At 38.7% G+C, this 23,148-nt stretch overlaps 1 protein-coding gene across 1 annotated transcript in view; it reads left to right on the top strand.

Annotated features, from left to right (window-relative positions):
• Positions 1-23,148, top strand: part of FAM3C (FAM3 metabolism regulating signaling molecule C) — a 53,461-nt gene that overhangs the window by 8,913 nt on the left and 21,400 nt on the right. The window contains exons 2-5 of the mRNA XM_068972636.1: positions 6,616-6,670; positions 9,901-10,005; positions 20,703-20,732; positions 21,345-21,468. Coding sequence (XP_068828737.1) covers positions 6,658-6,670; positions 9,901-10,005; positions 20,703-20,732; positions 21,345-21,468 — 272 coding nt within the window. The 5' untranslated portion in view covers positions 6,616-6,657. The remainder of the gene's footprint in view (positions 1-6,615; positions 6,671-9,900; positions 10,006-20,702; positions 20,733-21,344; positions 21,469-23,148) is intronic.

Here is a 23,148-nt window from a genome sequence, read left to right as displayed (position 1 = left end):
TAAACACTTACCAAAGCAGTTAAGCTCTCCTCACCATCATTTTTACAGTTAATGAAAGGATATATAATGAGATTAATTTTTCTCCATTTTTTTTTCTCCTGGGATCCTTTGAAAAACATTCCAGAGTCTATAGATTTATTCCTGTCTTTACTGTAGGTGGACAGCTTCATCTGTAGGAAAGGAAAGACGCCTTCCTTTCTTTTGAAGAGGATCTGTGATGTTGCTTCTCATTGAGTAGGTGCTTCTTATATGGAGAGCAGTTGATTGTGAAAATGTGTGGTGAACATGAATGGAGCAGAGAATTCAGAGTTTTTGATCGGTCCTACTTCTCTACTGGTACTGGTCAGAGTTCCCATAGAAGCCGTATGGGAATTGTATCCTGCAGGTAGTCCAGCAAGAAATGTTGGCATATTTGAGTATGGTCAGGAAAGTTTTTAATTCCTCTATTTTAAAAGTTTTTTAAATTTCAATTTCATTTTTTATTCCTTTACCTCAGGTGGCAAATTATGACTCATGGGTCTAATGGGTCACAAGCCAAGATTGGCTTTTGTATTTTTAAGTGATTGAAAAGAAAAAAAGCAAAAGCAGAATAATAGCTTATAATGTGAAAATTTTAGTAAGTAAAATTTTTTTTTTTTATAACACAACTGGGCCCATTTGTTTCAGTACTGTGAACAATTGCTCTCTAGCTATAACCACAGAGCAGAGTAGCTTTGACAGAGACTCTGTGGTCCACTGGTGGCTCAGCTGGTAAAGAATCTGCCTGCAATGTGGGAGACCCGGGTTCAGTCCCTGGGTCCAGAAGATCCCCTGGAGAAGGGAATGGCAACTCACTCTGTATTCTTGCCTGGAGAATCCCAAGAACGGAGGAGCCTGGCGGGCAATGTTCCATGGGGTTGCAAAGAGTCGGACTTGACTGAAGGACTAACACTTTCACTTTGACACTGTGGTCCACAGAACTAAAGCATTTACCCTCTGGCCCTTTTATAGAAAATTGCCAGCACTTGCTCTATTTTATTTACATAAATGCAAGTATTTTTTGCAAATAATTTTCTTTAAATCCTATACTTTTATTTGTAAACATAATATAAGAATAACGTCCCCATGTGACTTTTAGCTGTAGCCTTCTTTAGATTTCAGCACTGAGTTTTTTTTCTCTTTTACTGCTCTGGGACTGAAAATTTCATCTACTACATTCTGATCTTGAGGGGATTTGGGTTCTCCAGAGAAACAGAACCAATAGGAGACCACCTGTCTATCTATCTACCTGTCTGTTAATATCTACCTTGTGTGTATGTACTCAATCGCTCAGTCATGTCTGACTCTTTGAGACCCTGTGGAGTGTAACCCACCCAATTCCTCTTTCCATGGGATTCTCCAGGCAAGAATACTGGACTGGGTTGCCATGTCCTCCTCCAGGACGTCTTTCTGACCCAGGAACTGAACTCGAGTCTCCTGCACTTGCAGGTGTATTCTTTACCTCTGCACCACCTGGGAAGCACACGTATATACCTACCAAAGATAAGTAGCTATCAGAAGGAATCAGCTTGCAGTTGTGAAGGCTGAGAAGTTGCAGGATCTGTAGTCGGCAGGCAGGAGACCCAGGAAAGCCAGTGATACGGTTCCAGTCTGAGGCCACAGGCCTGAGAGCCAGGAGAATTCAGTGGTATAAGTTTCAGTCCAAATCTGGAGGCAGGTGAAGACCTGAATATTCATTGAAAGGACTGATGCTGAAGCTGAAACTCCAGTATTTTGGCCACCTGCTGCAAAGAACTGACTCATTAGGAGAAGGGGACAACAAAGGATGAGATGGTTGGATGGCATCACCGACTCGATGGACCTGAGTTTGGGCAAGCTCCAGGAGTTGATGATGGACAGGGAAGCCTGGCGTGCTGTGGTCCATGGGGGAACAAAGAGTCGGCCACAACTGAGTGACTGAACTGAAACTGAAGATCAATATCCCAGCTTGAAGACTACAGGCAGAAAGGGTGAATGCTGCTCTACTCAGCCCTTTTTGTTCTCTTCAGGACTCCCAACTGATTGAACAAGGCTCACTCACTTGGGGAAGGCAAATTGCTTTACTCTAATGTTAATCTCATCCAGTAAGATTCTCACAGACACATCCAGAATGTTTAACCAAGTACAGTGTCTGGGCACCCAGTGGAGTGGACACATAAATTAGCCATCACAAGGCCTAAATGTACTTCAAATCAATTTTTTAGACCTCGACTTCTTTTCACGTTGGTCTTCTTGAGAAGCCTCAGTTCACGTGAATATTAGAATCGTCTGTTGATTCTCAGTTGATTCATTTAAAATTGCCGTCTGGGAGGAAACATTTTCCTGTACCCTTTTAGTTTCTTTTGGCTGGTCTAAAATTAACATGAAACAGATTAGCAGAAAATCAGAAGTTTAATAACATGTCTACATGGGGGAGACCCGGGAAAACTGAGTAACTTGCCAAAATGGCGGAAACTCTCACATAAAATACTATCTTCAGCTAAAGACAAAAGAGAAGGAATATGAGGGGTAGTGGTTTGGGACTTCAAAGGGGAGGAGGGGGCAGTTCCCTTGGAGAAAGAAGAGCAAATGTTTGGTAAATGTTTTCTGGGCCTTGCAGTGACCATGGGATACCTAGAGGAGTTTAGCAGGCAGATTTTTGTAGGTTCCTGGCTATCGAAGCATCTGGTTGATACTATCATTATCTATGGTAATAGCTCCTTCTGAATAGACCCGCTATAAATTCTTCAGGCAGCAAAGGGGGACGATCAGGATCTTTCTCCCTTGACTGTTTCCAACTGGAAATAATTAACACACCAAAGAGACCTTTGGGGTTGCAAATTTTTTTCCTTTGCCATTTGGCCATAACTGAGTTAAAAGTGGATTGAATGGACCGGTTCAGCTCAGTTCAGTTCAGTTGCTCAGTCATGTCCAACTCTTTGCAACCCCATGAACCGCAGCACTCCAGGCTTCCCTGTCCATCACCAACTCCCAGAGTCCACCCAAACCCATGTCCATTGAGTCGGTGATGCCATCCAACCATCTCATCCTCTGTCGTCCCCTTCTCCACCTGCCCTCAATCTTTCCCAGCATCAGGGTCTATTCAAATGAATCAGCTTTCCTTATATTTTGGGTGGATAATTGGTAGTATTTTCTTCTGGTTTAATTAAGTGATCGTTGTTTGTTGGTATACTTCATTCTCCTGAGGCCTTTCTGTCTTGCACGAAGTGTTCTAATACACAGGCTTAGTCATTTTGACAAGCCTTCAGAGCCATAGAGTGGCTAGTTGGCAGCAGGGATTAGTGATTCCCAGAGCAATTTGCAAAAGCCAGATTGATTGGCATGGAATTTTGTCAACAAGCTTCTTAGAACATGTCAGAGAGCTGCTGGGGTGAAAGGGAGGTGGAATTGTTTACAGTATCAGCTCCTTACTTACCTTTTATATGACCTTGAACAAATCTCTTGACTTCATCTATAATGCTGTAGGGTTGTTGGGACGATTACATGAAATAAGAATGTATGTGACTTACTCAGCTGTTTGCCTCATTACCTAGGTTTTGCTAACTGGCACAGCCTTACACTCATGGTGAATAATTGTTCTTATGGCTTATTTTGTTGATGTAGAATGGTGCTCTTCTAATTGACTGGATATAGCTTGAGTCCACTTCTCAAGGAAAGAATGACAGTATCATTTGACCTGTGTTTTTATCCATCATCCCACAGTTGACTGATTCTAACAAGGTCTGTTTATTCAGGCCTGATTTTAGCAAAACTCCATAAATTAAACCAGAGTAGATGGTTGGACTAAATGAAATGTTTAAATTATAAGAAATTTGAAGAAATCTAGTGTGTCAATCAGAGATCCTAATTCAGGCTCCCTCCTTCATAGGTTGCTTACTTAATTAGTGTTTATCCAGAATGGTGTTTCATTGGTCAGAGCAAGCACGGTGGCCCTGCTTGCAGTGGACTCTGATGGTTGTGTGCTTTACACATTAGCAACCGATGATACGGGTACATTGATCTAATATACTGGAACTTGTTTTGACCTAGACTACACTTTTGGGTGGGGATGGAGAGAGAAAAATGTATTTCACAAATATACTATTTTTTTTTTTAATCTTTAAAAACACTCTTCTTCCACCCATATTCCTGTTTTGGTAAATGGCTCTAATTTTTATATCTCTTTTTTTTAATGAATATATAAGAACAGTTATAAAATTCTCACCTCTTGACTCTGAATTAAAGAGCTCTGAATTTCTAGCAGAGGCCTTGTCCACCCTTTTGATGTGTTGTTCATTTTCTCCGGATCTCTTCTACCTCCATTTGATTGTTGGAGATTCAGCCTGAGGTGAATACCAGACTCCATTAAGATGTTCCTCCCCCGGGACAATTGTCTGTAAATGTTTTGTTTGTTTTTAATGTCCTTCTAAGAAGACAAGTTAGGAATGGTTTGGAATTAGCACATTGTAAACAGATGCTCCTTGATTTGCTCTCAAATATTTTCAGTATTCTTTCCTTATGCCGATCTACACTCTTGCATCATTAATTTGCTTCTTAAGCAAACTAAAAATGTGTTTGTGGCTGAGATTTGATGAGGTTTTAGAGATTTTATTAAATGTTATTCTCTGAGAAATTCAATGGAAAACATGAATTCAGCTAGACCATTGTAGTTGCTTGTATTGTGGTCTTACTAGTGGGAAGTTTAGAAGCAGGCTGGTTAGGCAAACCAAATGAGGGGCAGTACATAAGGCAGTGATTGTAATTGTACAGGTGTGACCTCCTTGGCAGGTAATGGAAACCAAGAAATAGAACTGCCGGTGTCTGCTCAACTGCTTATCATACTCCAAAGAAATTATCCCAGGCCACATTCAGATAAGAGTGAGGATATTTTGCAGTATTAGCTGGGAGGAAAGGCATGTTGTGTGTGTTGTGAACATAGTATTCTAGCTTGCTGGAAGTCAAAAGAGGATTTATAACTAGTTGGGGTCTTCATTTGAGAAGCCAAGTTTCCCCCCCTGCTTTTATGTGGTGGCTTGTGGCTACTTCAGTATCTGTTTCCTTTTAATGTTTTCCTGGCCTGTGGCTAAGTAAGTTGTTTAAACAGATATATAACATATACTTTTCCTATTATATAGAAGGTGTTTGGATAACTCATAAAGGAAAAGAAATCAATAATGCTCAGTTCAGCACTAGTATAAGTGTTGATACTTTCTTCAGGGTAGATTGAGCAGAAGGAAGTGAATTCACATAAGAAACACTGGTGAATTAAAGAAAACTGGATGTCTCACTTCCTTTCAGCGTCCTTCGAGGATCTGCTGTTGGTTTTATTTGAGCCATTCTATGAATTACACGATCAGACAGCAACATTGAAACATCCGGGTTAAAATACAATCTAAAATAAAGAAATATATATATTTTTATGGGTGTACTTTATTAATCAAAATTTTCTTTTGAATTCTTCTCCTGTACAAGAGATTGAGTAAACTGTGGAAGGTGTCCAGCTGACCTTCAGCACAAATTTCCTTTCAAACTCATGTACTTGCTTTCCTAATTTTTTAAAAAAATTTTTTGCCTATCTTGAGTTACTTCTTAGGGGGGAAACACACAAACCTATACACAGATTTTTTTTCCAGTACCTACTTCTTGTTGCTATTAGAATAATATAAAATTATAATTTATTTGATGTATAACATACACTGTCAATAATCATAATTGCTAGGGATATTTAAAATGGCAATTCTATATGTCTAAATATGTTCTTTCACAAACTTATATTGAAAGCATGAAGGGGAAGAGGAACCCTGGTACTCTTTCTGATAAGTGCTTTCCTATTTCCTGGTGCCTCTGCTATAAGTGCTTATTATAGTGACACCTGAACTGTGTCCTACTAAAAATGAAATGGCATCATATACTGGTGTGAGCCCTGGAGCAGGAGCAAGCAGACATAAATCCTCGCCCCATTTCTCAAGTAATTTGTCCCTGACTAGATAAGCAGCTTAAGTTCTTTGGATCTCAACTGAAAACTGAAGGGTTGGAACTAAATATCAAAAGTTTGTTACAGATGGGTAGTCACGGAGAACAAGAAGACATTATCTTCTGTCCACATGCCTGATGGCAGGTTTTCCCGCGATCCTTCAGTTAGGGAGCTGGGGGACAGAGTACTTTTAGATACACCCTCCTCTCAGGAACTTTTATGGTCCAGTGGAAGGAAACAGGCCCAGTGCTAAGGGGTTTTTTCATTAAATTTTAACATTGGTAGAATACTTAGAAATATCATGACGTTTATTTAGTTTAATATATACACTCCAAGGGCTTCCCAGGTGGTGCTATGGTAAAGAACCTGCCTGCCAATGCAGGAGGCATAAGAGACCGAGGTTCAGTCCCTGGGGCAGGAAGATCCCCTGGAGGAGGGCATGGCAACCCACTCCAGTATTCTTGCCTGGAGAATCCCATGGACAGAGGAGCCTGGAGGTAATGGAGTGAGTCCACGAGGTAACAAAGAGTTGGACATGACTGGAGCGACTTAGCACGCACGCACATTCACTCCAAATTAAACTCAATCTAGGGAGGAAGGCTCATTCTAGACCTAACGATATTTGCCTTTTCTTTCGATTTTAGGAGCTGATTGAATGAAAAGTGCCAGAGACTGAAAAACTAACCATGAGGGTAGCAGGTAAGATGCTTAATTCAGTAGGAATGACTTGACTTCTTGTGTAACCTGCTTGTTTTGTAATGACTGAATGAGATTATAAAAAAATAATCATTTTCTATACTGAGTGCAACTGAATATAACAAACTAAATCATTATTTAGCCTTTTCACCTTTTTCAGGTAGTTGGCAAATCACAAATGGAATCTTTAGTGGCTTCTGTATAAGTTTTTTTTGGGTACTTTTGTTGAAATTATTTATGCTAAATATTTTAAGTTAGGTTTTTTTTAATGTTTATGTCTTTGTACATGAAGCTTGTTCGCCTAGTTTTATGTATGTGTGTGTACGTGCACCCCATCACAGCCACTGCCATAGAAGGCATTCACATTTTGCATAGACATTTCCACTAAGTAGTGTGTGTCCATCCTAGGAGAGACCTTGTCATTTCTCAAAATCAAAATAGTCTTTCTTTTGATTATCATCTCATCAGTAAACAAAAGGAACATCTCTAAGAGTATAGATCTCAAAGTACATTACTTAAGCCCAGAGTAAAGCAAATTTCTCTTTCTCATATAATTCTGCATTCATTCTAGTTGAAATCAGCTTTGTCATCTAGTCCATTTCTCTGATTCTGACAACTAATACCAAGGTTAATTGATGCATAATTATTCACTGAATGCTGATTTTATGTTTGGCACGCTTCCTAGTATTGGTCTCAAAGGGACTACCATTAATGAAGGAATAGGAAGATTAGCTTGTTAGTTTATTGCTTTTAGACTAATTAATCTCTTCTAATTAAAAAAAAAGATCCTGGTTGCTTTGAAATATCCTTATAGCCATTATTCTTACAGTGAGACATTAGTAAATATCTCAAGTTTTTGTTTCTAGGTTTATGAAAAACAGAGACCCTCTTGGACTAGAGCAATCCATGGCTGAAAGGAAGAGGGAGTCTCATGGGTGGAGTGGGAACTGTGGTGTGCTGTGGGTAGGCCCTTCCAAGTCCAGAGGTGGATAGTGACAGCTCTGGAGGAGGCCCTCTGCAATAGAAGGTCCATAACTAGCCTCATGGAGGTGCTGCTGGTGTTCGCCTGCCTACCTCTCTCAGGGATCTTTTGCTTATTCTCTTACCAGTTAGCTTCTCCACCTCCAACTTCTCTGTCTCTTAGAGCTTTTGTTTTATCCTAGTTCCTTTCATGGTTTCTTATAATTGAGTAGGTCTTGATTTAAAATTAAGTTCTGTCACTAACTAGTTATGTGACCTTAGTAGGCAAATGATCTAGATTTTTCACCTTGGTTTCCTTATTTGTGAAATGAAAATAGTATCTTGAAAGGCTGTGCAAATGATACTGCGCTTATAAAGCATTTAGCTCTGTAGTAGGCACCCAGTAAATGCTGTGTGTATATATATTATATATATGTATATATTTATAAATATAATGTAGATGGTTTGTTTAACGTAGGCTTATGTTTAGTTTGGTATGGCATTTAGTCTGGAACATTCGGATATTATGAACTTGGTGTTTTAACCGTTCTAATATTTCAGTAGTGAACAGCCAAGGTTTCATATATCTACTTTAAGGAATGGGGAAAGATTGTTTGCACATGTCCCTGATGCTTAGAAAATGAGATGTTTAGACTGTCATGTGACATATAATCTTCCAGCCCTTGGTCTTAAATGATGAAGAACATACCACCTGTTAATCATTCATCTGTTTAGCAAACATATGTTTGTTGAGAGTATTACATATGTTGAGAGTATGTTCAAGGCACTCTGCTAGACCCCGTGAGGGAAGAGTTCAAAGCCCAGTGGAACTTTATTTCTTCACATAGATGACCCGTAGTCAGTCTTGAAAACAGGAGGCAATTTTGGGAGTGGGAGAAGGTACAGCGCAGGAGGCAGGGATGGGAACTGATTAATAGTTAGGCTTCCTCCTTGCCATCTCATTTCTATGTTTACAGAGCGTCATAAGCCCTTCTGATTACCATCAGTTCATTCACTTCCCTCCCCTGTAAGGATGCATTCCCAGTCATTTCAGGTTTATAAAATTAGGATGAACACAGCTCTTTTTTCCTCTTCCTTACCCATTAAGTTGAGTTTGGGTAGTTTCTCTGAAAAACGTGGTGCTTTGCTGTTAGTGAGAAAGCACTGGGCTGTGTCAGGATCCCCAGGCTCCTGTTCTTGTGCTGATGCTAAGAGAGCTGTAATCTTGGACATTTGCCTCACTTGGGGACTTTGTTTCCTCAACGATAGTGAGATGACTGTTGATCCTTCACATCAGTGTAAATGAAAATTTTAGTAACCTGAGAGGGGAATGGAGATTATACAGAAAAATATTAATATTGTTTCTGAATAAACTAATGAGATGTCTCTGAAATTCTAAGAGTGAGAATATGCTGTTCCTTTCTGGTCATTTTCATTTCTGTTCTTTTCTCATACTTTCACTTTGCAAGATTTGCTTAGCTCTGGAGGAGAAAGACAAGTGATGATTCATATTAAGCAGTTAATTAGTTAGCAGCAATGCTATTTGTAAGGCACTCAGAAATGGTTAAAGATAGGTGTGGAAGGCTAAGAGTGTTCACAGAGCTTACCATGCGACCATTTTATGAAGCAAATGAAGTAGGTGCTGAATTAAGTCCTGCAGGAGTGGGGAAGGCATGTCTTAAACTTCGGCGTTAAGTACAAGGGGAGATATTATTGTTCCCCATACCAGGAGTACTTGTGTGCTCCATGAGATTTGTGGGTTGGAGAGGACAGTAAACTCACTACAGTTCACTTGAGAACTCCTTGCTGAGTGGACATCCCATCTGTCGCCTTTGTGTCTCCAGAAGGTTCAGTGTTTTTGTGTCCTCTCTGTCTAGCAGTGCCCTTTATAATTGAAAAGGACTGGAAGTGAGTCATCCCACATACTTGGTATTGGTATTCCATTAGTCATGATACTTCTATGTAGTCAGTCAGAAGTTGATAGCAGGTCATCTCTTTTTACATGTGAGAACTCAGCAGATGACTTAAAAGAGTCCTGTGTCTAGGTTGCTAGCCAATCTCATACTTCCTTGATTAGCAAAGTTAATCAAATTGATTGTTGGTATACTTTTTGTTGTAACTCAAGTAAAATTAAAATCCAGTAATAAGTATTATTAGATATTTAATAGTCTTAGGGAGCTTTAATATACACATATACTTTTTCATGGTAATGCATAATACGAAGTTCTGTGCACTCATAAGTTCATGTTCAATTGTTTCTGCCCTTTATATAGGTGCTGCAAAGTTGGTGGTCGCTGTGGCAGTATTTTTACTGACATTCTATGTTATTTCTCAAGTATTTGAAATAAAAATGGATGCAAGTTTAGGAAATCTATTTGGTAAGTTTCTATTTTTTTCACCCTTTCTTGAATTTCATTTGTGATGAGATTGTCTTTAAATTTTTATGAGTTATCAACATTGAGTCACTCTACTGTTTGGTCTGTCTAGAAAAGAAAATGTGATTATATTGGTAAGTGCAGTTGATTAGAATATTCTAAAATACACAATAGAAAGTCTTACAATTAATTCTATATAAAGCATGAATCTTGTATTCAACCTTTTGAATGTATTTAACGGGGCCTATTTTACGTGTGCCTAGGGATATTAATCATGGCATTTTAAATGCACATTCTAGAAGATATCACACCCTATTTGAATTGGCTGCTTAAAAACTTGGAGCCAATTCTAACCCTCAATTAGCAAGTGATTAGGAGTCATGATAAAACATTTTAAATAGACATAGACATCCATCTTGCTTTTCCTACCCTCATTTTCTTCTGCAACATTTTTCTTTTTACCAGTTTATTTGATGCTGTGTTGTAAATGTCCCACTCTAAGCTGCCTTACTTCAGTTTTAAACAAAATCTTTTAAGTTTATAAAATAAGTTAACATTTGAAATATTTGAATAAGCTTTGGCTGAGCACTGTTTAAAGTATTAAAAAATTACTAATGAAAGGTCAGACTGTGAAACATAGAAACAGTGTTTTGACCTAGTAGGCAGAGATTAGATGAAACAGCCTATAGATCTCTAGAATAGTTCATGAATTTTGCTTTCCATAAGTTAGTATTTGGAAGGGATCCCCAAGACCTAATAAACTCCCTCTCACATCTAGTTTCAAGACTCCATTAAACCACTGTTTCTCCAATTTTTTGATGTCAGAGGAATCTCTAGGGAATCTTGATAAATGCAGGTTCTGATTCAATGTCTGGGATGGGGGCTGAGAGTCCGCATTTCAAGCTCCCAGGTGATGGCTGATTTCCTATCCAGAGACCATGTACTGATATTGGGCTTTAGACAGTTCTGACATGTAGTCCTTAATTTCTGTACATATTTATTTTTATACATTTTCAGGTGACTTTTCTTAAAATGACTACTTAAAAGTGCTTCCTTGTATTGCACTGAATTCTACCTTTTATACTCCCAAGTAATTTTAGTCCATTGGTCTTACTTCTACCTATTGGATCTCTCATATTGTTAAGCTGTGGTCATTCTCCACCAGGCCATCTTTGTGTAAGATTTTATCTTATCAATTTATGAAATCCTCCCTTTGAACCATTCTTCTTAATGTGCTGGTTATTTTCCTCCTAACCGTCTATTTTTTGGCATGCAACTTAAAATGAAGTATCCAGGATCAAGCAGAGAACAGTTGTTGCAAAGTGTAGAGAGACATGTCTTGACTTCTGGGCTATGTTCTGTTTCTGCAGAGGGCCAGCCTGGCTCCTTAGAGAGCACAGCTGGTTTCAGTTGAAGGGTGGAGCGAAAACAGGGAAGGCATTTAGGACTTGTTCCGTGTCGCTGTGGAAGCAGTGGGTTGTAGCTCGTTCTTCTAAGAAAGGTTATGGTAAAGGAAGATGGTTATGGGATCCTACTCAAGGCTGAAAGAAGTTGAACATTTTTTTTCCTTTTTGATGTAAGGGAGAGGCTTTGGCTTGTCGGTAGTCCTTGGGCAAAAAGTCAGTGAATTACAAATCAACGGGAAGAGATTGAACAGACAGAAAAGGTACAAATGAAAAATTACTTTGGGAAAAAATCCACTGTTTTCAGAGAGAAGAGATTGGGTGAGGTCACACTGTTTCTCTGGTTTGGATCATCATCTCTAGTTTGGATGGCTTATTTGGGCATCTCAGAGATGTTCCTGTGTCTATTTCTCATCTTTGATATCTGCCTGTGTCAGCACTGCCAGAGGGATTCTCTCAAAACTTTTGAACCTTCAGTATTTGCAGCTACTGGAGAGTAAAATCTAAACTCCCTCCCAGGGTAGCACTCAGTCCCAGCCTGCTTCTACCTTCCTGACCTGTCCTTCCCCTCACCCACTTGCTGTGTCCGTGTGCATGTGATCTACAGACAAAAACCCTCAGCCTTTGTTCATGCTGATTCCTTGTTGCTCGGTCTCGAGGTCATGTCCAGCTCTTTGCAACCCCATGGACTGTATAGCTTGCAAAGCTGCTCTGTCCTCCATTATCTCTTAGTTCAGTTCACTTCAGTCGCTCAGTCGTGTCCAACTCTTTTGCCACCCCATGAACTGCAGCACGCAAGGCCTCCCTGTCCATTACCAACTCCCGGAATTTACCCAAACTCACGTCCGTTGAGTCGGTGATACCATCCAACCATCTCATCCTCTGTTGTCCCCTTCTCCTCCCGACCTCAATCTTTCCCAGCATCAGGGTCTTTTCCAGTGAGTCAGTTCTTCTCATCAGATGCCCAGAGTATTGGAGTTTCACCTTCAGCATCAGACCTTCCAATGAACACCCAGAATAGATCTCCTTTAGGATAGACTGGTTGGATCTCCTTGTAGTCCAAGGGACTTTCAAGAGTCTTCTCCAACACCACAGTTCAAAAGCATCAATTCTTCAGTGCTCAGCTTTCTTTATAATCCAACTCTCACATCCATACATGACTACTGGAAAAACCATCGCCTTGACTAGACGGACCTTAGTCGGCAAAGTAATGTTTCTGCTTTTTAATATGCTGTCTATGTTGGTCACAACTTTCCTTCCAAGGAGTAAGCATCTTTTAATTTCATGGCTGCAGTCACCATCTGCAGTGATTTTGGAGCCCCCAAAAATAAAGTCAGCCACTGTACCCACTGTTTCCCCATCTATTTGCCACAAAGTGATGGGACCAGATGCCATGATCTTAGTTTTCTGAGTGTTGAGCTTTAAGCCAACTTTTTCACTCTCCTCTTTCACTTTCCTCAAGAGGCTCTTTAGTTCTTCATTGCTTGCTGCCATAAGGGTGGTATCATCTGCATATCTGAGGTTATTGGTATTTCTGCCATCAGTCTTGATTTCAGCTTGTGCTTCATCCAACCCTGCATTTCTCATGATGTACTCTGCTTATAAGTTAAAATAAGCAGGGTGACAATGTACAGCCTTGACATACTCCTTTTCCTATTTGTTACCAGTCTGTTGTTCCATGTCCAGTTCTAACTGTTGCTTCCTGACCTGCCTATAGGTTTCTCAAGAGGCTGGTCAGGTGGTCTGCTATCCCCATTTCTTTCAGAATTTTCCACAGTTTATTGTGATCCACACAGTCAAAGGCTTTGGCATAGTCAATAAAGCAGAAATAGATGTTTTTCTGCAACTCTCTTGCTTTTTCCATGATCCAGCGGATGTTGGCAATTTGATCTCTGGTTCCTCTGCCTTTTCTAAAACCAGCTTTTACATCTGGAAGTTCATGGTTCACGTATTGTTGAAGCCTGGCTTGGAGAATTTTGAGCATTACTTTACTAGCGTGTGAGATGAGTGCAATTGTGTGGTAGTTTGAGCATTCTTTGGCATTGCCTTTCTTTGGGATTGGAATGATAACTAACCTTTTCCAGTCCTGTGGCCACTGCTGAGTTTTCCAAATGTGCTGGCATATTGAGTGCAGCACTTTCATAGCATCGCCTTTTAGGATTTGAAGTAGCTCCACTGGAATTCCATCACCTCCACTAGCTTTGTTCATAGTGATGTTTCCTAAGGCCGACTTGACTTCACATTCCAGGATGTCTGGCTCTGGGTGAGTGATCACACCTTCATGATTATGTGGGTCATGAAGATCTTTTTTGTACAGTTCTTCTGTGTATTCTTGCCACCTCCTCTTAATATCTTCTTCTGTTACGTCCATACCATTTCTGTCCTGTATTGAGCCAATCTTTGCCTGAAATGTTCCCTTGGTATCTCTAATTTTCTTGAAGAGATCTCTAGTCTTTCCTATTCTGTTGTTTTCCTCTATATCTTTGCACTGATCACTGAGGAAGGCTTTTTTTTATCTCTTCTTGCTATTCTTTGGAACTCTGCATTCAAATGGGTATATCTTATTTTTCTCCTTTTCTTTTCGCTTCTCTTCTCACAGTTATTTGTAAGGCCTCCTCAGGCAGCCATTTTGCCTTTTTGCGTATCTTTTCCATGGGGATGGTCTTGATCTCTGTTTCCTGTACAATGTCATGAATCTCCGTCCATAGTTCATCAGGCACTCTGTCTATCAGATCTAATCCCTTAAATCTATTTCTCACTTCCACTGTTTAATCATAAGGGATTTGATTTAGGTCATACCTGAATGGTCTAGTGGTTTTCCCCACTTTCTTTCAGTCTGAATTTGGCAACAACGAGTTCATGATCTGAGCCACAGTCAGCTCCTGGTCTTGTTTTTGCTGACTGTATAGAGCTTCTCCATCTTTGACTGCAAAGAATGTAATCAATCTGATTTCAGTGTTGACCATCTGGTGATGTCCATGTGTAGGGGTGTTTGCTATGATCAGTGCGTTTTCTTGGAAAAACTCTACTAGCCTTTGTCGTGCTTCATTCTGTACTCCAAGGCCAGATTTCCCTGTTACTCCAGGTGTTTCTTGACGTCCTACTTTTTCATTCCAGTCCCCTATAATGAAAAGGACATCTTTTGGGGGTGTTAGTTCTAAAAGGTCTTGTTGGTCTATGTAGAACTGTTCAGCTTCAGCTTCTTCAGCATTACTGGTCGGGGCATAGACTTGCATTACTGTTATATTGAATGGTTTGCCTTGGAAATGAACAGAGATCATTCTGTCGTTTTTAAGAATTTGCTCAAATTCATGTCCATTGAGTCGGTGATGCTATCTAATCCTCTCAACTTCTGCTGTCCCTTTCTTCTTTTACCTTCAATCTTTTCCAGCAATAGGGTCTTTTCCAGTGAGTCGGCTCTTCATATCAGGTGGCCAAAGTATTGGAGCTTCAGCATCAGTCCTTCCAATGAAGTCAGGGTTGACTTCCTTTAGGATTGACTGCCCTTATGACTCTCAAGAGTCTTCTCCAGCACCACAGCTCGAAAGCATCAGTTCTTCAGTGCTCAGCCTTCCTTATGGTCCACCTCTCATATCCATACATGACTACTGGAAAATCCATATAATTATCTGACTCTGCTGATTCTTTACCTACACATCTTTGTTTCTCTCTCCCCTTCATCTGTTAATTGTTCTCGTTTTTCAAAACTGCACGAGTCCCCCTTCTTGGGAGAAATGGTATTTGAGTCTCCCTCTTTGCCCTGTTAGATTGTTGCTCCTTTCTGTAAACTGTCAGTTCTACTGCTTAGTACTTATATCTCAGTTTGACCTGATTTTATTCTGCCATAAATTATAGAATTTCTTTTCTTTTATTCTTTATCATGTATTTGGCTTTCCTTACTGGAGAACAAGTGTTGGGAGCAGTAATGTCTTGTTGACTCACCCGGCATCTAGCACCAGATCCTGTAGATAGTACATGCTGATTGAATGGAAAATGAATGTAGATAATTAAAGATTAGGACTTTTGTGTAGAGAAAGAGTATTTTCAAAGTGGGATTTGTTTAAGGCTGTGTTAGTTGACAAGCCCCTGATCATCAGCTGTGAACAAATACTGAGCTGCTTTAACTAAGGCAGATGTCTGTGTTAATTTTCATTTCTCCAAGTGTTAGGAACCTGCAAGTTTTTGTTGTATGTGTTTTAGCTATGTAGTTTAGGCATTCTTTGGGAAGATGGTTGATTTTCTTGTCATAATCGAAGTTGTACTCTGTATCCATGTACACAACCTTATTGGATTCCAATCTATTGAATTGGTGAAAATTTAATTTGTGTGGTTATTTTTAATTCTCATTTCAGAATAATTGAGCAAGAATGGAGATATAGTTGTATTTGTCATTTGTTGAGCATCTAACTTAAATTTAGCTTGACATTAAGATTGTTTCTATAATCAGTATTTTAGAAGGCCTCATGAGGTTAACTATAGTTCTTTGGATGGTGAATTTTTCCCATTTTTCAATTTGTTGATTTAATAACTTACTTGATCGTTTATGTAAATTTACATTTGAGTTGATTATTTAGTACTGTTTTAGAAAAGTAAGACAAACATTTCTAGAAAAGACAAATGAAAATTTTGCCTAAAATTAGTTGAATATACAAATATAAATTGTGATTATTTTCTTTAAGCAATCTTTAACAAAACTTTTTAAGATAATTATAGATTAATGTGCATTTGTAAGAAATAATATGGAGAGATTCTATATACTCTTTACTCAGTTTCCCACTGGTAACATCTTAAATTCCATACAGTATCACACCAGGACATCAATGTGGGTACAGTCTACCCATCTTATTTATGATTGTGGCTTAATACAGAATTAGTTTTCAACATGGATACTTAACAAAAATGTGCTGAAAGTATTCCACATTATTTTTGCATATATTGTTGCAGTCAGTCCTTACTATTCTATTGAGTTAATTTATTTTTACCTTTTAAATTTAAACCATTGAAATAATATATATGTAAATCACTTGAGCTATTATTAAAAACTAAAGTCCAAAATAATTATATTAGGTTTCTTTAGCCTGACTCATTGAAAGACATTCACTGAAAAAAACAAATCAGAAATGTTTGTTGTTTCCTTGAAGTGAAAAACTGTATATATTGAAAGACCTTAAGAATTAAAGTCATCAAGGTCGTCTGAGGAATTAAGTTGCAGAAAAGGAGGTATTTTTTTGTTTGTATGCTGTGACCATACTCTATAACCATCCTGTTTGATTTATGAAATTTTACCTGTTTACCCTCCAGATGTTAAAAATTCTCAGAACTGCAGGCCAGATAGAGGACTTTTGCTTATACATATTGGATAAAATTAGTTTTAATCTGAAAAGATGTTCACAAAGGTTTTTTTTTTTTTTCCCTCCTCTGAGCATCTTCTCCCCTTACTCTTACACAAATTAAATGGAGGTAATTTCCTCAAAAGTCTGATAATTAAGAAACATTTACCCCAGATTGTATCCCAGTAAAGTTTTTAAATTGAATAACATTATTACTTATTTATTAATCTCTCTCAAGTTTCCCAGTCATACCTTCTACCTCCTTTTCATCAGCCACACTCTTCCTTTGAATATTAGCAGATATTGATGTCTGTAAGATTTCTCTCATCAGCCCTCTCCTCATTTGAAATCCTCTCTTTGCATGACCTCATCATTTGCCAGTTTTCCAGTTTCTATCTTCATCCCCGGTCTCATTTATAGCCGGCTTTTAGACTTCCACCCAGATCATCTCAAAGTATCTTAAAATGAACAGGTCCACAGGGAACTCAGCATCCATCCCACATCCTATCTCCTTGCTAGATAGCAAACATCATGAGTGAGAGATGGTGTTTTTTTTTTCTTTGGCTCATGTGAATGGATGAAGGGATGCTTCTAAAGGTGGATGTCTGAGAAGTAAACTTGATTCCTTCCTTTATTTCATGCCTCCTTCAGGTCTTTTCCATAGTCTTGTCAGTGTTGCTGCCTTAGTTGTTCTGAGCCCGTCGACTACTTTCCAACCCACAGTCACTACCTTTCTTTCAGCTGCTACCTGTTTTTTACCTGGATTACTTTAGCAGCATCCCTGTCCTTGTGGACTCATATCAAGTCTGGAACCCTCTGCAGTCTATTCTCCATTCTGCAGTCAGAAGAATGGTCCTGAAAGCTCCCTATCCTGGCTTCCGGCTCCTCAAAGGACCAGTGGCTTTTGTACCTGTGATAACTAAACCTCAGACTGTCCCATTTTGGAGGGGGGCGGTGTGCAATATGAGTTTGGGTGCTCGAATGAGATCTGGCTTTGAAAACTGATTCTTGTCAATGACTGATTATGGATAGGACAAATCCAATCGGTGAACCTATCTGATGTCAGTTTCTTTCTCTTTAAAACAGAAGTGTTAGTGTTAGTTGCTCAGTCATGTCTGACTCTTTGCAACCCCTGGCTCCTCTGTCTGTGGAATTCTGCAGGCAGGAATACTGGAGTGGGTTGCCATTCCTTCCTCCAGGGGATCTTCCCAACCAGGGATCGAACCCCAGGTCTCCTGAACTGCAGACAGATTCTTTATGTTTTAACCACCAGGGAAGCCCCAAGGTGATAAGCAAATCAACTTGATAGAGTGCCCCACGTATGTGAATGAGCTGTTATATTACCCATGTTCTGATCCCACTGTCTTCCACGTATCTTTCTGTCATTAATTAGGTATACAAGCATTCCTGATTTGAACAGTGTTCTAATACCTGAGCCTGATAGTGTGTGTTTGTTTAGGTCTAAGTGAAATTGAGACTTTCTGGTCTACATACTGTTGATTACTGGTTGCTAGTTACTCTCTGATTTTCATTTTCTTATTTACAAAAGTGAGAGCTTTGGACCAGATGGTGTCTAGAATTTATCTTTCCCTTTTATGATATAATTAAGGAAATTGAAAGAATGAGCCCCAGCACCTTCATTTACTAACTGATCATTTTTTATTTCCTTCAAGTCTTTGTCCTTATCCATGTATGTTCTTAGTACTCACAGATAAAGTTTATTTTTTGCTTTATTCCATGCATTAAACTTTTCCCATGTGACTGCATTGCCTTTATGACTTCAGTGGTGCATAGTATTCTGAGTATTCTGTAGAGCTGATGACCTTCAGTTACTTAGTCATCTTCCTGTTTTTAAACATTTACATATTATTTTCAGTCTTAGCATTCTTTTCTGTTCTCTCTTTCAGTACTGGTTTTACAGGAAATTCACAGTTACCGAAACAGTACAGAACTAAAAACTAACTGTCTATTTATAGTCAAACAGCTGGCAAGCATCTATGACACCTCATGCTTATTAGCCACATCCGGAAATGGCTATCCACAATACTATTGATTATCTGTATTGTATTCTCAGGTAGATCTAACGGTAAGGAACCTACCTGCCAACGCAAGAGATTCGGGTTCAACCCCTAGGTCAGGAAGACCCTCTGGAGGAGGTCATGGCAACCTGCTTCAATATTCTTGCCTGGAGAACCCCAGGGACAGAGGAGCCTGGAGGGCCCCAGTCCATAGGGTCTCGAAGAGTCAAACACGACTAAAGCAACTTAGCACACATAGCATGGGCTAGGATCAAATGTTAGTGCTTTTAAGAAGCTCTAAGTGTAGATTTCTAGGTTAAGATCTACTGCATTCAGGTTAAGATTGATCAGGAAATTCTGGCTTCCTTTAACTGATACATGATTTTTTTTTTAAAGCCCTCTTAGTAATGACTTTTTTTTTTGTTTTTTCTAATTACACCTAGTACATTGCGATTTTAGGGAAATTGAACCTTTCTACCACCACTGGCCCTCTTGTGTTCTTCCCACCAAATCTCTCAGCCTAACCCCTGAGATAGATTCATGTATATTATCCAGGACTTTATATGCATATGTATACAACACCATACAGCAGCAACAGTTTTTAATAAGGCCATATAAAGGGAACTTTGAAATACTGTATGATATCACTTACATGTGGAAAAAAGATAAATGCAGAGGAACAGAGGTGAAATGGTGGTTACCAAGAATTGAGAGAGGGTGGAAGTCATGAAGGAGATGTTGCACAAAGGATACAAACTCCCAGTTTTAAGATTATCAGGTTTGGGAATTGAATGTTCAGTTTAGTTCAGTTGCTCAGTTGTGTCCGACTCTTTGGAACTGCAGCACACCAGGCTTCCCTGTCCATTACCAACTCCCGGAGCCTACTCAAACTCATGTCCGTCACATCGGTGATACCATCTAACCGTCTCATTCTCTGTCGTCCCCTTCTCCTCCCACCTTCAATCTTTCCCAGCATCAGAGTCTTTTCCAATGAGTCGGTTCTTCGTATCACATGGCTAAAGGATTGGAGTTTCAGCTTCAGCATCAGTCCTTCCAATGAATATTCAGGACTGATTTCCTTTAGGATTGACTGGTTGGATCTCCTTGCAGTCCAAGGGACACTCAAGAGTCTTCTCCAACACCACAGTTCAAAAGCATCAATTCTTTGTCGCTCAGCTTTCTTTATAGTCCAACTCTCACATCCATACATGACTACTGGAAAAACCATAGCTTTGACTAGACAAACCTTTGTTGGTAAAGTAATGTCTCTACTTTATAACATGCTGTCTAGGTTGGTCATAAGTTTTCTTCTGAGGAGCAAGCGTCTTTTAATTTCATGGCTGCAGTCACCATCTGCAGTGATTTTGAAGACCCCCAAAATAAAGTCTGACACTGTTTCCATTGTTTCCCCATCTGTTTGCCATGAAGTGAGGGGACCAGATACCATGATGTTAGTTTTCTGAGTATTGAGTTTTAAGCCAACTTTTTCACTCTTCTCTTTCACTTTCCTCAAAGTTCTTCATTGCTTGCTGCCATCAGGGTGGTGTCATCTGCATATCTGAGGTTATTGATATTTCTGCCAGCAATCTTGATTCCAGCTTATACTTCATCCAGCCCAGCATTTGTACAGTGTGGTGATTATAGCTAGTAATATGATTAGGATTTACATTTATAATAACAAACTAAAAACAAAATCTAAAAGTAAAAGCAAAATTCTCTATCAGTAATAAAATAATGCCCCCATAATTCCTCATGATTGTTTGTAGTAAATTATGTAGCCTAAAGTTACTTTCTCACTTTTCTTCTAAAGTAATATTCATGTTTTATTTATTGTATGCTAAGTAATAATTCAAACACATTTAATAGATCTATTACCTCTATCCATGTTAAAAAGTGATACTTGCCAGTAGCCTTATTCTTTCTAACAAAAATAACTTTTTTTTCCTTAGCAAGGTCAGCATTGGATGCAGCTGTACGTTGTAAGTATTTCCTCTCAATATTTTGCATATAGTTTATTCTTTTTCTCTTAAGTTATAAGGAAACTATTTGATTGGATAGCTCAATATTTTGGGTGTTAATTTATAATGGATATTTTGTTCCATTAATGTTTTTTAGCTTCAGTATTTTAAGTATAGAAAGTACGTAAAAGGAGAATTCCTAGTTAGACTTAGTTTGTGAGCAGATATTCAGTGATGCATCAGGCATATGTGGAGTGGAAATGAAGAGTAACAATCCCAAACCTCCCACATCCTGGCTTTGTAAAATAAACCTTAAAAATAATTGGATAAATTATATTTGCCTTCAGTGAAGATCATGTTACTTGTTCCATTTATATTCATTTTTAGTTTGTTTCCTAGAAGATTATGTGTTGGTTTTTTTTGTTTGTTTTGTTTTTATTTTTGAGGTTCTTTGAAACTCTCAGGAAAAAAAAAAAAACTAGCATGTAGTTTGAAATATATATATATACACACACACACACATATATATATATATATATCGTGGTATTTGCATAATACCCTTTGTGGTTTGAGATATGAAGCAAACTAAACACAGAATCTGTTAACACTTTCTTCTAATTTTTCTCTCCAAAGCTACAAAACCTCCCAGATACAAATGTGGAATCTCAAAAGCTTGCCCTGAGAAGCATTTTGCTTTTAAAATGGCAAGTGGAGCAGCCAATGTGGTGGGACCCAAAATCTGCCTGGAGGACAATGTGTAAGTGCTTCTCAGTTTGGAAGTATAAGGTGCACTATTAAACTTCAGCAAATTGAATCTGAGTTTATTGGATCTTTTGAAAATGTATTGGGCATGCCTTTACTAAAGAAAAGTGATCTCCATTTCCATCATGCAATTTTCCCCACTCATTTAAGGAGTCTTAAAGTTCTTAAATTTTGTGTTAGGGTGTGGTAAGAACATAGCATTTATCCAGCTTCATGTATAGATGAGAGATTTTTCTGAATGAATTTTCTAGATCGCATCTGATAGTCATAGAAATAGATGGCTATTTAATTTTGATTCCTAAGTAATAGGGGAAAAGTTAATTCATTTGAATTAATGAAAATTAAAGTTCCCTTCCTCAGTCATACCAACCACATTTCAAGTACTAATAGCCACATGCAGCTTGTGCCTGCCCAGTGTAACAGCGCAGGTAGAAAGCATTTCCATCACTGCAGAAAGTCCAGGTAGGATTATTTTTGTCAACTAGACTGCCCTAGATAATGAAGGCTTTATCTTACAAACTAACATTTCTCATTTTAAATGTTTGAATGCTGCCTGCATTCAAAGTGTGAAATAGCCCAGTAATAACCTCAAGTCCGTCATGGCCCAGAACTGCTTGCCACTAAACTGAATGGTTTCCTTTATTGAGATGCTCTGCAAAGTATACCTTTTAGGCTTTTTTAGTCTCTGACTCCTGTGTCACTTGTCGTGAAGTTCCTGGATTAGAAAAATGTTCTTTGACCCACTCAATCTAAAGTTGGACACCTCCACCTCACTTCAGTCAGCCCCATCAATATTCATCACACCCTTGCCATCACACATGCTCTGGGCAGTGTGTGCCATATTTTCTAATTATTCTAATTATCATTTCTAAGTTCCTGGCTCTGAAGTCACAAACCCTGCTTTTTGTTGGTTGCTTCTAATCGGGTCTTGTCTGAAAAATTAGATATATGATAGGCTTTACATAAAATAATATATGTGCCATTAAATTATATAAAGAGTGAGGTAATTTTACAGATAGGAGGAAATGAGGCTTTTTTTCCGAGCTTTTTGTCTTTTCTTTTTAATATAGAAGACACTAACATTTTTATTCTCACCCCTCTTTTCAGTTAGCTGTATGTAGGATTTAGCCTCTTAGAATAAAACTTTTACTGTAAAATTAAAAGCTTGAGCCAGGTGATCCTAAGGTCCCTGCTCATTTCCTTTATCCTCATGCTGATGATAATCCATTGTTCATCCATCGTCCTCTGATGTCTCATAATAGTCTTGCTTTACTGAATTGAAAGCATTTGGCTTTTCAAAGTTTGTATATTTTGCATTAAGTAACATCCTTCCCATTACCTTAGAATGTTCCATTCCCCTTTTTCACCTTGTTCAGCTAAAGGGGCCAGATATTTGATCCTGAATAATAAGTAGGAAGTTCTCTTAGAATGCCCAGCCCATTCATGACAGACTATCTTCATATTATCTCTGCCCCCTTGAAGCATGTAAGTTTTAATTCAAAGAAGAGATCAAACTAGTAAATAATAGCAGGTTGTCTATTCACAGATTATAATAAGTTAAAAAGAAGAGAGAAGTGTATTAAGCAGTGGAGTCTGGTTAAAAAAAAAAAGTATTGGCTCAGAGCCAGAGAATTTGGTTCTAGCATAGGGGGTGTGTCATGTAGAATTTATATTT

This window comes from Capricornis sumatraensis, chromosome 5 (genome assembly GCF_032405125.1).
Source record: "Capricornis sumatraensis isolate serow.1 chromosome 5, serow.2, whole genome shotgun sequence".
Classification (NCBI taxonomy): Eukaryota; Metazoa; Chordata; class Mammalia; order Artiodactyla; family Bovidae; genus Capricornis; species Capricornis sumatraensis.
This window is presented reverse-complemented; position numbering and strand designations above follow the sequence as displayed.